General features: G+C 39.6%; 1 protein-coding gene across 1 annotated transcript; it reads right to left on the reverse strand.

Moving 5' to 3' along the window:
• Positions 1–11,008: 11,008 nt before the first annotated feature.
• GPR33 (G protein-coupled receptor 33) lies at positions 11,009–15,994 on the reverse strand. The gene is made up of 2 exons (XM_025392887.1): positions 15,946–15,994; positions 11,009–12,037 (listed from the first exon to the last, which is right to left on the reverse strand). The coding sequence occupies exon 2, from the start codon at positions 12,029–12,031 to the stop codon at positions 11,015–11,017; it is 1,017 nt and encodes a 338-aa protein (XP_025248672.1). The 5' UTR covers positions 12,032–12,037; positions 15,946–15,994; the 3' UTR covers positions 11,009–11,014.
• Between the last annotated feature and the right edge of the window lie 269 nt (positions 15,995–16,263).

The following is a 16,263-nucleotide window of genomic DNA, read 5'->3' on the forward strand; positions in this document are numbered from 1 at the left end:
AAATTCAGAAGCACTGCACTAGACTTCAAGCTTCTTTAGGGCAGGGATTGTGTCAGATTCACTCTTGTTTCCCCAGAGCCTACCACAGTGCCAGGTACATACGCTATACTGGTAAATGATTGTTGCCCCTAATTTCTCGGGGATATGGAGTCAGATCTGTGTTGTACGCAGCATTCTATCTTATACCCTAACCCCTCTCACACATGTTAGCATCTGAGCATCCTTCTCATCAAAGCAAAGAACTACTTCTTGAGGAAAGAATTTAGAGTGGCATTTAAAATGCATCTCTAATCACCCTTGTATTTTGTTCTTAAACCAGTTTGATACTGATATAGTGAAACTGCTTTATGTAATCGGGTGCTGATAGGTGCATTGTTTTGAAACACTGTCTCTATGTACCAGTTCCACAGAGCAAAACCACTAACTCTTTGTTTATAAACCTCTTGTGTTGGGGTCCGCGTGTTTCTTAAACAAAGGAATGAACACACAAGACAACACAAGACAAGACAAACATGGCGGCTGCCTCGAATCGCGCGCTCTGCTTTATTTTATACAGTCGTTTGTGGAATATTACTAAGTCACAAGACACATTGTTGTTTTTCTGACCTTTCCCTGACTTCGTTTGCAAGAGCAGGACTTATGGGGAACGCCCTGCTTCGTTTGCAAGAGCAGGACTTATCGGGAACACCCTGTTTGCGAGCACATAGTCCTCTACATTTCCCCTTTCCTTATTTACAAGTTTGAATTTCTTTTAAAACTATCATTACATGTTGGGCTCGCTGGGATTCGGTGTTTGCTCTTTGGCACCGTCTCTAGCAGACTGTGAAAATGACAAAGGCAAGAACAACAATCAATACATTACTAAAAACAGAGGTCAGCAAAGTTTTTACAGGACTCATAGGGTTCAAAGACGTCAAACTTTGTGCAATACCAGTCATCAAATCTGCACAAGTCAGCAACGGTAACTGATTACAAAATGTTTCAGAAATGTTCTGTGTTAATTCTTGTATTTCTAGGGAAAGATTATTATGACTAATTAAAAGTCTCTTTATCTTAGTCCAATTATGTACAGTGCTGTTAAAAGGAACAGGAGTAATATAAAATTGGGTAGTGTTCTAATCACATTTCAACAAAACTCGGGTATTCAACACTGTTAGCTGATATCCTAAGAAACTACTTGTTCCAGATTATCTACTCGTTCAGTCAAATGAGCATCTATGTCTCATTGCTGCTGCCGCAACAAATGTGATTGTTCATGCCATTGTTGCACAAATTCTGCATTTTGTATACTCTGGTGTAGAGCTAATCTAGCAACAGCGGCGGTGGAAGCAATTGCTACAAGTCCTATCACCGCAGTCACGACGATTCTAACCATCCTCCGACTGCGGTGGACAAGATCTTGCATAACTTTGTAAATTTAAGTAACCTTAGCAGATTTACTCCAAGTACGTGTTACGTTTACAGGTAGCCAGGTTTCTTTTCTGGCTCTTAGTATATATAAATCGGAATGAGACTCATTCTAATTATTATTCCATTAAGTAGTATTTATACAACTTAAGAATGTACAATTGTTTGTACAGTTAACTACCTCTGTATTATCTTATTTAAAAATTCCTGTGAATAACAAGTCAGGCTTTCTTATACATGCAATAACATATCTAGAACTATTTCGATGCAAAGATATATGGAAAGGGTTAGCAATATTAGTAAGATTTAAGGACATGTTTCTCACGAAAGTGAACATTGGTTTACCAGCAGCTAGCAACTTCTAAATATGACCTTGTATTTGTGAGGTATTAGCCAAATGTGGCATAGGGGGTGATAGACCACCATCATGCCAAATAATAGTTTCATTGCCATCTGCAGCGATGTTGTGATTACTTATATGCCAACGCAGGTTGACATGGTTAAATTTAGTCTGAAAATCATGTACACTCTAATCTGTAACAAGGTATTTACGACTCTTCCTTTTTACTTCTAACAACAATCGTGGCCTACTACTTCTACATCTAGTCTACTCTAGTTGGGAAACACCTCTGGACACATCAGGGATAGGGCATAAAGATAATGTACTTGGCAGAGTTTCATCAAGTACTGCAGTATGATTATACTTGAAACTTTGAGCCACAACAATCATAGTAAAGGCAGAGATATGACTACGGTTATAGCGAACAGCCTAAGCCTCATGAGAAAGATGCAGACAATGCGGACTACCTTTAAGACATATAAGTAACCTTTCAACCTTAAATTGATATGAACTATTTACTGTGCCAGTGTCTAATTCAGGATCTTGGTTTAAAAAAGGCGATGGCATCTAAGCAGTATCATTAGTAAATACTGGGACTTCTCTGTCTCTTTAGGCTACACCTTGATATAAGGGTGGAAAAGGAATATAAGCCTAGTATGTAAATTCTCTAGCTGTTACCTGACAATTTACTACGGCCAGCATAGCCAGGAATAAAGTCAGTGGGGTTTTGGGCTGCCTAGCTTGTTGAACAACTTCTTCAGCTTCTTAACTGTTTCAGTTGTCCTCATGTTGGGGGCGCCGCACGTCGAGTTCCGAAGGTGAATGTTCTCTGAGCGCTCAGATTTGGCTCCTGGAATTCCTTCAGGAATTCTTTGGATCGGCTTCTCTTCGCCATGGCACTGTTTCAACCGTCGAGATGGAAACTAATCGTCTCCGGCACCTGTACGGACAAGAGCATAGCCTCGGCCTTATTGTAAAACGTTTCTTTTTAAATATTTCCTTTGTAATGAAGAATAATACACCTACAGATTACTGTTTTGTGGCTTTTCTAAAGGCTGTTGAAAATGTTTCACCACTGCAGACTGCTGTAATTGGCGCCAATGGTTGAGAAAATTTAAAGTAAAAAGGGCTTTCAGAATTTGATGTTTTGGGGAATCTCGCCTATCTCCCCCTTTTTGCTTTAAAAGTTGTAATTTTAAGGTAGCATTGGCTCTTTCAATAATTGCTTGACCTTGACTGTTAAATGGAATACCAGTGGAATGATGAGTATGGTATAAAGAGAGGAAGGCAGCTAATTTGCGAGAGCAATAAAGAGGGGCATTATCAGTTTTTAATTCAGCAGGGACTCCTATAACTGCAAAGCAAGTAAGTAAATGAGTAATAACAGAGTCAGCCTTTTCAGAGGGTATGGCGTAGCCTACTGGAAATGTGACCACGTATCAATAGTATGATGAACATATTTTAAACGACCAAAGGAAGGAACATAAGTTACATCCATTTGTTAAATGTGATTTTGTTGAATGCCTCGAGGATTAATACCTGGACTTAAAAAAGGTGCAATAATAGGAGCACAAGATGGGCAGGCTCTGACAATAGCTCGGGCTTGACGGTGTGTTATAGAAAATCGCCGTTGTAATCCTAAACTATTAGTATGATGTAGTTGGTGCTCATCTTGAGCCCGTTGGACACTGCCAATAAGTAAAGAATCAATCTGACTATTGCCAAAAGATAAAGGTCCTGGCAAAGCTGAATGAGAACGAATATGAGTGATAAAAAGGGGGGCAGTGCGGGAAGTAAGAGTTACAAATAATAAAGAAAATAATTTTTGTAAAGGAGTTCGAGGAAATAATGGTAAAGAAGTCTGAGAAATATATTTAGTTACATATACAGCATATTGGGAATCACTAACTATATTACAAGGGGTTTGAGGCCAGTCTTGTAGAACTATAAGAATGGCAAAAAGTTCTCCTTGTTGTACTGATTCAAATGGATAGTGAGAAATTTTTGAATTGTCTGAAGTCTAGTATCCAGCCTTTCCATTGCTTGAAGCATCGGTAAAAAAAGGTGGGAACTTTAGCTGGAGTGTAAGAGATAGGATTATATGGCAGTAAAGAATATTGTTGCAGAAAAGCAAACAATTTATTACTAGGATAATGCTGAGAAAAAGAACAAGTATACTCAGCGCAAGCCACTTGCCAACCTTCATGAGTTTCCAGCAGATATTCAATGTATTGATTAGATAATCGGGTAATAATTTTTACAGGGTCAGCACCAAGCAACTGACGAGCTCGATGTCGTCCTTTAATAATTAATTCAGCTAATTTATCAATATATGGGTGAATTTTCTTAATGGCTTTATTAGCCAGAAACAGCCACTCCAGAATATTATTATCTTGGTGTAAAACGGCCTTTGGCAAATGGGGAGTATGAAAAAGACACAACGAAAGTGGAAGATTGGGTGCAATATAATCAAGGTGAGCTTCACTAATTCTATTTTCTACAAATGACAATTCTTCTGCTACAGGGGATAAAGTCTTTATAGGTTGAATACAAGTATTTACAGCTCTAAGATCAGTTAATAAGTGCCATTTTCCTTTTTTTTTTTTTTTTGACAAGACAAACACAGGGGAATTCCATGCAGAAGTACTTGGTTCAATATGCCTCTCGGCCAATTGTTCTTTAACTAAATTCTTTAAAGCCTTAAGTCTTTCTTTAGATAATGGCCACTGTTCCACCTGAACAAGAGTTGTAGTTTTCCACTTCAATTGTAAAGCTTGAGGCTTGTGGACAGTGGCTAAGAGTTTAAAGGATTGTAGCCTATTTTGAACATCATATTTTTGGCAGCTGAAGAAATATGAGGAATGCTTAAAAAGGCACTAAATTGTTGTAAAAGATCACGGCCTCAAAGGTTAATATTAATGGGAACAATATAAAAGAACACTTTTCTTTGTTGTCCTTCAGGTCCTACACAGCTCAGGGGCTCGACAGTTTGGTAGACTATAGAAGCAGTACCTAGGCCGGATAGAGTAACCGATACTTGTTTCTTTTTCTAATGATCAGGCCATTGAGCCAAACATTATTATATACATCTGCTCCTGTGTCAACTAAGCCTTCAAAAAGTATCCTATTAATTTGCAATGAACATAAAGATTTTTGATCAGAAACTAAAGTTTCCTAGAAAACAGTTTTCCTAGTACTACTGAAACCTCCTTGACGAGACACATCTCTAGATAAGAAAGGAAAAAAAGACAATAAAAGCAATTATGCAATACATTCCTTTGCCTCTAGGTGCATAAGTTGTGAGACTTGTACCATAATAAGGATTTCATCAGTAAAATCAGGATCAATAATTCCTGGGATCACCATTAACCTCTGCATAGCGTTGCTGCTTTAACCTAGTAAAAGTCCTACATGTCCTTTTGGCAAAGGACCACACACTCCGGTAGCCAGCTTATATATTCTTCTATTAGGAGATAAAGTATAAGGTTGGACAATAGCTAGGTCAGCAGCGGCACTCTCCTTAGTGGCAGCATAAAGCTGAGAAACTGGGGTAGGGTAAGATGTCTTTAAGGAGGACTCGAGATCATTCTTTGATGTTGTAAGCCACCGCTTACTGGGTACTGGGGTAGGCCTGCATTGTAGTTGTTGGGGCCCCAAGCCTGCGGGCCTCAGCTCCTGTTTCCTGAGAGGGGTGACAGTACATTCCTACTTTTATCAGTTTTTGAACGGCATTCATTGGTCCAATGTCGACCTTTGCCACATCATTTACACGTATCAGATGGTAACCTTTTTTCTTTTAGAGCAGAAGAGCCTAATTTTTTCCGGCATTCCTTTTTAAAATGACCAGGTTTCTTACATTGATAGCATATACCTTGTTTAGAATTGCCTTTTAAAGCCTTAGAAAGTGCCCCAGCAAACAATCGAACATTGTAAATAGCTCCTCCAACACCTGCACAAGCCTGAATGTATTCAGCTAAATCAGCTCCACTAGCTTTTAGAGGATGCAGTAATTTTTGGCACTCAGGATTAGCACTTTTAAAAGCCAGAGTATCCAAAAGAATTTTAGCAGCAAGGCCTGAACTTACAGTCTTTAATACAGCATCTTGAAGACGGGCTACAAAATCTGGATACGGCTCAGTGGCTCCTTGTAGGATCTTTACAAAAGATAAAGAAGTTTTACCTAGTATTCTAACCTTAGTCCACGCTTTTATAAACAAGGCTTTAATCTGAGTGAGAGCAATATCATCTAGGCCTGCCTGAGCATTAAGAGTGGCATATTGTCCTGAACCTGTAAGCTGCTCTTCAGTAGCCCTGGGGGATTTCGCGTAGCATTTTTTCTAGCTTGTACTCTTGCTTCTTCTTACCACCAACTTTTTAATTGAAGCCATTGCGAACGATCAAGGACAGCCTGTCCCAACGTTTCCTAGTCAATAGGAATCATCATATGTTCTGAAGAGAAGGAATCGAGAAGGCCAAGGACAAATGGTGATTGAGGTCCATAATTAGAAATTGCAGCTTTCATTTATTTCAAAAATTTAAATTGTAGGGCTGTAAAAGTCACATTCTGGCCACCGTTTGGGAACTGAGCATTGGGGCCAAAAGCAGCCCATGTTATTGGGAATAAATCTATTTCCTTGAAATCATCCTTTTCTTTCGATTCCTTCTTTTCTCCTACAGGAGGAAGAGGCACAGAGAAAACCTGACCTGACATAGGCAAAGAGGTTGGAGGTGGAGGCAAAGGGAAATCCTTTTAGCAGAAGGGAAGGTAACAGGGAAGGCTCATGGCGGAGAGATAGGAGAAACAGGAGCAGCGGTATCTTGCAATTTTAACAACTGTTGTAACATCTCTAAAATGTGCTGCAAATCAGAATTTCCTTCAGATGAAGGAGGCATTAGCTCTTTTTCCAATTCCTTGTCCTCAACAACCGGGGCATAAACATGTTCCTCTCTAAGATCATTCCTCTCTAAAGCTTCAGATGCCTCACCTCCTGTGGCAGTATCGCCATGCTCTGAGTCAGTTTCAAGTAACTCTAATGCCTGAGTAATGAAACTACACACAAAGTCCACAAAGTCAGAGGCATCATTTGCCCTCGCTGATGAGCTCGACGCAGGACTTTAACCACTTGTAACCATTCCTTTCGATTTAACTGCACTTTGGTTTGATATTGAAACCAATAACAATGTTGTTCAACATGGGCAAACAATCACTTCAAAGTCTTATGTTCCTTAACTAACTTCTACTCCTATAGACATCAACAGTCCCTGCAGTAACCACAAATATTCAGAGGCCAGAGAGGTGGAATTCCCCATAATTTTCCCGTGGGTCCCCCTTTCTTTATTTACCTGCCCGGGGTGTTCCCCCTCCGGTTCCTTGCTCTCGTGGAGCCACGGACCCTGCTCGCTGCGCCAGATGTTGGGGTCCACGGGTTTCCTAAACAAAGGAATGAACACACAAGACAACACAAGACAAGACAAACATGGCGGCCGCCTCGAATCGCGCGCTCTGCTTTATTTTATACAGTCGTTTGTGGAATGTTACCAAGTCACAAGACACATTGTTGTTTTTCTGACCTTTCCCTGACTTCGTTTGCAAGAGCAGGACTTATTAGGAACGCCCTGCTTCATTTGCAAGAGCAGGACTTATGGGGAACGCCCTGTTTGCAAGCACGTAGTCCTCTATATCTTGAGTCCTGAGAATTCAAAATAGTGAGGAGGTTGATGAGATCAATGCAATTATAATGAGTAGATTTTTAAAAATTAACCAGCTTTCTGGGAGGTTAAAAATATACTTGGGAATAATTTCCTTAATTATACCCTATTTTCTTACATTTAAAGTGACTTAAAAAAACTCTTAATATCTTATATTTATACAGTGCTTTACATGTTGAAATTGTGCAAACTCAACTTTTATTAAATATCTTTTATTATCAATTGTGTATAATGCTATAGAAATGAAATACTGTAGTTGAGAGGACTCTTTCTGTCCCTGAGGTATTTACAATTTATAGAAAGATGGAACAAAATACTTCAAAGAGCCCCCAACCTAGGTCTCATGAAAAAGACAATTTAAAGCATACATAGATAGCTGTAAGGAATGACAACATATGGCTTACAAACACCACAAAATCCATGCTTTCCAGGGCATGTTCCTTGTTTATTATTGTAGCAGGCCTGAGGAGGTAGACAAAAGGCGCTCTCTGTAGCTGCTAGATTTCCAAAATCCAAATCTTGTTTCAAAGAATCCTATGTTCCATTCAATAATTTTCTTTCTTAAATCCTGCATCATAAAACTTCAGTGGGCTTGTCAGGACCTGGGATGGTGTGGGGTGGAAAAAAAGCACCATACCTTTCTAATTACAGCTCTACTCAGAGCCACAGCCTGGTCATCAATTCACATCTCCCTTTCCAAAAAAGAAAAAAATAATAAAAAAACTGTTCAAGCTTCAAAAGTTTGAAATAGGACCAGCAATTAAAGTTTTCATCTACCTAAAGTTTTTTGTCATTCCGAGTAAGAGAGACCAAGCCCCCAGTTACCCAGGGGAGCCGTGATACCATGTCAATTAGCAGGATTTCTAGGACATCAAACTACTCTTACTTTCTCTATAAAAAGTTAGTCATGAAGATTAATTTTCTTCTTTCTGTATCTCCTTGTAATTAATATCATACATTTTGAGGATTTCTGCATAGGCTATATGCTTGTGGTTTGGAATGGTTTGTACAAAGCATGCTGGTATATTCAGGAACTGAGTGTGGGATGTGACCTACATATCTCCATGTTGTATCAGTTTAACTAACTAGATAGTTCAGTTGATTTGGAATAGACAGGACTCCCTACTGATTGACATGTATTGATTGATTGATAGAATTAACTAAATGCAAAGATAATAGATGAGTGATACTATATGGTTCTACATAACTTAGGTACTGGCACTTAGTACACAAAGCTTGAAGCATAATCTGAAAATCAGAGAATACAAATTAATATTGTTATTGCATTTATAAAATTAAGTCTACTACAACAGGCAGATTCTTGAACATTATTTTAGTCCCAAATTTTGGAGATAGCTTACTCTATAAATACTAGAAAAAGACACTTAAGATGCCTTAATAATTAAAACCCTAAAGTAGAAATGTCTTTATACTTTAACATGGATGTAACAAAATGAGTGCCTTGTCACTTCCATGTTAAGTTTTATCCATACAAGTTAAATAATTCAGTTGTTACTAAATAATGAGGGAGCTCTGTCCAAATGTCTCTGTGTTAGAAGATTCTGTAACAGAAAATTCAAATCCGTGGATACTATTGATATTTGGCAACTGATATTCCTAGCTTCAAAAATAAAAAATTTTAGCTGGACATGGTGGTGTGTGCCTGTAGTCCCACGTACTCCAGAGGCTGAGGCAAGAAGATTGATTCAACCTATCAGAATGACTATACCGTAATTAAAAGAAGAAAAATAACAAGTGTTGGCACAGATGTTGGGAAGTGAAAACCTTTATACATTGCTGGTGAGAATGTAACATGGTGCAAATTGAAAAGCTTTATGATTTCTCAAAAAGTTAAACATAAAATTACCATTTGACCTGGTAATTCCACTCTTATATATATATTTACAATAATTGAAAACAAGGACTGACACAAATACTTATATACAAATGTTAATAGTAGCTTTATTCACAATAATAGTAACTTTATTGACAATAGTCAAAAGGTGGAAACAACACAACAGATGGCTGGATTTAAAAATGATGGTATAATCATTCTCAGCAAACTATCGCAAGAACAGAAAACCAAACGTCGCATGTTCTCACTCATAGGTGGGAATTGAACAATGAGATCACTTGGACACAGGAAGGGGAACATCACACACTGGGTCCTATTGTGGGAGGGGGGAGGGGGAGGGATAGCATTAGGAGATATACCTAATGTAAATGACGAGTTAATGGGTGCAGCACACCAACATGGCACATGTATACATATGTAATAAACCTGCAGGTTGTGCACACGTACAAGGTGAACATAAAGTACAATTTTAAAAAAGATGGTATATACGTACAATAAAATATAATTGAACTGTAAAAAGGGAATGAAGTTCTGATACCTGTAACAACACAGATGAACCTTGAAAACATTTTGCTGAGTGAAGTAAGTCAGACACAAAAGGGTAAATACTGTATAATTTCACATATGTGAAATATCTAGAATAGGCAAATTCACAGAGGCAGAAAATAGTGTGGAGATTACTAGGGACTAGGGGGAGGAGGAATAGGGAGTTACTACTTAATGGGCACAGAATTTGTCCTTGGAATGATGAAAAATTTTGGAAATTGATGGTGGTGATGGTTGTACAATGTTGTGAATATAATCAATGCCACTGAAATGTTCACTAAAAATGGTGAAAATGATAAATCTTATGTTACACATATTTTTCCACAATAAAAAGTGAGTCAAAATAATCACAGGCCCGGCACAGTGGCTCATGCCTATAATCCCAACAATTTGGGAGGTCAAGGCGAGTGCATCATTTGGAACCAGGAGTTTGGGACCAGACTGGCCAATATGGTGAAACCCTGTCTCTACTAAAAATACAAAAAATTAGCTGAGCATGGCTGGGCGTGCTGGCTCACACCTGTAATCCCCAGAACTTTGGGAGGCAGAGGCAGGCGGTCACGAAGTCAGGAGATCAAGACCATCCTGGCTAACACAGTGAAACCCTGTCTCTACTTAAAATACAAAAAATTAGCCAGGTGTGGTGGCAGGCGCCTGTAGTCCCAGGTACTTAGGAGGATGAGGCAGGAGAATGGCATGAATCCAGGAGGTGGAGCTTGCAGTGAGCTGAGATCGCGCCACTGTACTCCAGCCTGGGCAACAGAGTGAGACTCCATCTCAAAAAAAAAAAAAAAAAAAAATTAGCTGGGCATGGTGGTGTACATCTGTAGTCCCAGCTACTTGGGAGGCTGAGGCACAAGAATCACTTGAACCTGAGAGGTGGAGTTTGCAGTGAACCTAGATTGCACCACTGAACTCCAGCCTGGACAACAGAGTGAGACTCTGCCTCAAAAAAAAAAAAAAAAAAAAATCACATTTGAAACATGATCTTGCAAATTGCTTGTTTTCTTGCAGCCCTTTTATTGCTCAGAGATCTAACAATAGTGCGGCCTAGTTATCTCTCTACTATAGGGACTATAGCATACAAAAGCAGAAGTCATATCTCTGTTGGTATAATTGAGCAAGTGCGTGTTTGCTTAAGCATCTGGAAATTAAATTTAGGCTTCTGAGTTTAGGTTTTGCGTCCTTTCTGCAGAAGAATCCTCACTAAATGTTGACTCAAACAGAGCAAGAATGGACTTCTTGAAGACGTTTTTGAAGTTCTCCCCAGTAAATAAGTAGAGTGTGGGAGAAAAGATAGTATTGAAAGAAGTGGTTAGCACTGTAAGTATCAGAGTCAACTCTAAAAGTAGTGACTGGTTCTTAGTGAGAAGTAAACCCTGGTGTATATGATAGGGCATCCAACACACAAAGAAAGAGACAATGGCAGTCATCATAACTTTGAAGGGCTTGCTGGATTTAAACAGGCCCCTCTCTTTCACCTTGCTGGCTACTCTTTCATAACAAAAGATGATGATGAAGAAAGGCAGAAGAAAGCCCAGGAAGAAGCGGCTGATGAAACAGGCTACATGAATCCACTGCCTTAATGCTTGCATCTCCTTGCTTTCCCAGTTACTAGACACAGCATAGTTATTTCGACAAGTCACCTTTCCTTCACGGTCATGATGTGTCTCTCTGAAAATCAAATACGGGATGCTGAGGGCAGCGGCTGAGATCCAGACTCCTAGGACAATGCCGGAAGCCCAGCGTGGGGTTCGGTGCTGCTGGGACCACACTGGGTGAAGAGTGAGAAGGTAACGATCAAGACTGATGGCCGAAAGGAAGAAAACAGAGGTGAACATCCCCAGAGACAAAGTGCCATTGAAGACCTTGCACAAGGCAGTTCCAAAGTTCCAGTGATTGTCCTGAAGTTGGGAGGTGGCCATAAATGGCAGAATCAATGTTGAAATAAAATATGAGAAAATGAGATGAAAATATAAGAGAGTATTGACAGTCTGTTTCATCTTGAATCTTAGCGCCCATAGATAGAGGCCATTGGTGATGGTACCAATTATAGATGAAATGTACAAAGAAAGGGCAATAATCATTTTTGATGCAGGAGCTAGAAACTGAGTGCTGTTTCTTACTAAAGTAGAGGCATTGATCAGGTAATCAGTAGAATTGATCAGCTCCATAATGACCTGTGGAGTGAGAAACAGTGCAAATAACAAGAAAAAAAACAAAAGAAAAGGTTAAATGTAAAAATTTAAAGAGTAATTTTTTACATAGTGATAGGTCTAGTCCAAATGATAATATTTTAACAGCGGTAAGCAAAATATTTCTGCAAATCAAATATTTTTCCAAGGTCTATACTTTTATGTTTTAATGAAGAATTAACATCAGATGAATCTGAGCATCAAAAGTAGAAATATACAGATGAAATGAAATAAATGTGAAAAAGAAGTAAATATTGGGACATTTTGACAATTGTTAAATAATTAGGTAGTTAAAAATCTATTTTTTTTTTTTTTTCCTGAGATAGGATCTCACTCTGTCACCCAGGCTGGAGTGCAGTGGAGTGATCACAGCTCACTCAGCCTCGACCTCCTGGGCTCAAGGAATCCTCCTGCCTCAGCCTCCTGAGGAGTTGGGACTACAGGTGCACAATAGCAGGCTGGCTAATTTTTTTTTTTTCTTGTAGAGACAGGGGTCTCACTATGTTGCCCAGCCTGGTCTTGAACTTCTGGACTCAAGCGATTCTCCTACTTGGCCTCCCAAAGTGTTGAGATGACAGGTGTGAGGCACTGCACATGGTCAAAAATCTTCTACTTGGACATTAAGCAGAAGTCTGACCCTTTTTGATGGGCAAAACTTCTTGAATAAGACAATGTAGAATAAGTCTTATTTGACTTGGTGAGGGCAAAAGTTGCTAATGAAATGAACTTGAATAACAAAAATAATAGCAATGTGGCAAATTAGTACTCATGGGTTTTATAATCAGATTTCTCTCATGAGCTAATTATATATAGTAAATACTATTATCTAGTATTCTAATACTCAGCACATAATGGTGAGAACGAATATTCATATGGGAGTTGAAAGCCACCACAAGATTGTGAAGTATCTTCAGAAACATCAACAAAAGAGGGAAGTGTATTGTAAGATGTAGTAATTTTTTTTTTTGTTTTTTTTGAGACAGAGTCTTGCTCTGTCACCCAGGCTGGAGTACAGTAGCGTGATCTTGGCTTACTGCAACCTCTGCCTCCTGGGTTCAGTCTATTCTTCTGCCTCAGCCTCCTGAGTTGCTGGGATTACAGACACTCGCCACCATGCCCAGCGAAGTTTTGTATTTTTGGTAGAGACAGTGTTCCACCACGTTGCCCAGGCTGGTCTCAAACTCCTGACTTCAGGTAATCCATCCACTTCGGCCTCCTAAAATGCTGGGATTACAGGTGTGAGCCACCGTGCCTGGCTAGATGTAGTAATATTAATAGTTCATTCTTGAGGAGGGAACAAAAAGGAGAAAAGTCACCAAACTCATGTTTATCCAATATTTGTGGTATGCCAGGAGCTTTCTATAAAAATCACTTCTGGCTGGGCACGGTGGCTCACGCCTCTCATCCCAGCACTTTGAGAGGCCAAGGCAGGCAGATCACGAGGTCAGCAGATTGAGACCATCCTGGCCAACATGGTGAAACCCCATCTCTACTAAAAATACAAAAATTAGTTGGGCGTGGTGGCGTGCGCTTGTAGTCCCAGCTACTCGGGAGGCTGAGGCAGGACGATCACTTGAACCCGGGAGGCGGAGGGTGCAGTGAGCCGAGATCATGCCACTGCATTCCAGCCTGGGTGATAGAGTGAGACTCCATCTCAAAAAAAAATAAAAATAAAAATAAAAAAATAAATAAAATCATTTCTGTTTTTCCTCGTAAAGCCTGTGAAGCAAATCTTTAAACAGAGGGGAAAGTGAGGCTTCGTTGGGTTACATGTCTTATCCATCAGTATTTTCCACCATGCCTCCATTGTACCAGGTGGGAAACTCTACTACTGTTTTATATTACTTCTTTGAAACTTGGTAATTCATATGTAGTGTTTTTAACAATGCTCCATGAATCAGTGTTTGATTATCTAAAATATACAATTCCTTGGATAATGGATCCCATGGTATCAAAAATATAAACCTGAGAATATTTTGGAAAATAGCTATTATAACAGAGTCATATCAGCAAATTGGTTTTAGATAAATTGGATAAAGCAATGGAAATTACTAATGATGCTTTTTTCCCCACTAAACAAAAACATTCTAAGAATATAGATAAGTAAGATAATTGCTATTTATTTTATTTTTATTTATTTTTTAGAGACAGGCTGGAGTGCAGTGGCACAATCCTAGCTCACTGCAGCCTGGAACTCCTGGGCTTCATCAATCTTCCTGCCTCAGACTCCAGATAGCTGGGATCACAGGTGTGCAGCACCACATTTGGCTAATTTTAAAATTCTTTGTAGAGAAAAGGGTCTTGCTGTGATGCCCAGGTTGGTGTCGAACTCCTGGCCTAAAGTGATCCTCCCACCTCAGCCTCCCAAAGTGCTAGGATTAAAGGCATGAGCTGCTGTGCCCAGCCATAATTGCTTTGTAAAATCACAACTTCCTAAGTTAATTCTGCCTTCTAAGGGAATTGCAAAATTTTTCTCTAAAGTAGAAAAATGATTTTTCAGGAAAATACCTTAGTAGTCTTCTTTGGAAATAAAAAGTAGAGTCTGAAGGGTACGAAATGGACAGGCAACGGCAAATCAAAGAATGAGAACTTGAGAGAGAAGCTTTGTGAAGGCCCTGGGACCTTAAGAAGAGGGTAGAAGGCAAGGATGACTTTAAGACACGCAGCACAGAAAAAAACTCAACAGGAGTTTAGGAGTCCTAAAGAGGAGAAAGGGTCAATGAAGTATTCTGAGAAGCAGAAATGACACAGGGGATTTAAAAATAGGAACGTCTAATAATTACAATCTATTTGCTATGCTTTGATATGGTATAGTGTCCCTTTTCCCCATCAACCCTCAGCTGTCTTGTGCTGGTGGTGGTTCTGGGGAATCAAAGTCTCTGTGGTGTTTTTATCCATGGAGTTTGTGTGTAGAGGTGTGCCTGTGATCAGTGTATGTGCATCTCAGTGTATTTGTGTGGTCTCTGTGTATGTATGTGTCTGTTGTCTTTGTATGATTTTCTGTGGAATGTGTGTATGTGTGTCTGTGTTGTGTGTGTGTAGTCTCTTTATGTGTGGGCATATGAGAAACTAGATACCTGAATTATAGGAAAGATTTTTCTTTTAATTGTGCATCTGAGCTCTAGAAGGACATCTGAAAGTAATGTAGAACATGGGCAAAATCATAGTACAACTTTTCTGATTCATGTTGGTAGTGATTCTGAATATCATATAAAGTTTCCTAGGAATTCTGACTTATTGCACATAACCAGGAGATTTCTTCATCCTTAAACACCTTTAAAATGATTTTAAAGTACTTAAGAATAAATAAACGGGGGCAGATCTCAGACTCTGGCATCCCACAGACCTGGGTTTGTATCCTACCTCTACCACTTACCAGCTCTGCACGTTTAGACTTAACTTGTTGAGCCTTTTTCTCCTGCTAAGCCCCTCAGTTTCTTTTTTTTTTTTTTTTCAGACCGAGTCTCACTCTGTCTCTCAGGCTGAAGTGCAGTGGCACAATCCTGGCTCACTGCAACCTCTGCCTCCTGGGTTCAAGCAACTCTCCTGCCTCAGCCTCCTCAGTAACTGGGACTACAGGCACCTGCTACCATGCCTGACTAATTTTTGTATTTTTAGTAGAGACGGGGTTTCACCATATTGGCCAGGCTTGTCTCAAACTCCTGACCTTGTAATCTGCCCACCTTGGCCTCCTAAAGTGCTGGGATTACAGGCGTGAGCCACCGCACCCAGCCACAAGTGGCTTTCAGGAAGACCCCACCTCCACTTGGGAACACTGAGCTGCAGGCGCAGGAGAAGGCCACAGGAGCCTCAGGAAACTGATGTGCAATAAGCCTAGAGGGTCAATTCAGATGATAGCTCTAGGAGAAACCTGCTAGTCCAGAGAATCTTACCTTGGAGCTGTATCTTTATGCCAGATTGGTCTTGAGCAGGCCAAAGTGACTCTACACCATCAATCTTCTCACTAGGAACAGAGTGAACAAAATCAATGCCACTTTGCCTTCATTTCATACGTCTTTCTTCTGGCTGATGCTACTCCCCAAGCTTGAACTTACTATTATTTAAATACTCAGTGAGGTCTTTTCCTCTTTTTGGTTCCGTTTTTCTGTGGAATTTACTGCTATAGAGATATAGTTAGAGAAATGAGTACTTCTTCAAATCATTTCTCCATTTTGAGGGACATTAAAAAATATCTGTAAATGACCAAGTGC

This window comes from Theropithecus gelada, chromosome 7b, assembly GCF_003255815.1.
Source record: "Theropithecus gelada isolate Dixy chromosome 7b, Tgel_1.0, whole genome shotgun sequence".
Lineage (NCBI taxonomy): Eukaryota > Metazoa > Chordata > Mammalia > Primates > Cercopithecidae > Theropithecus > Theropithecus gelada.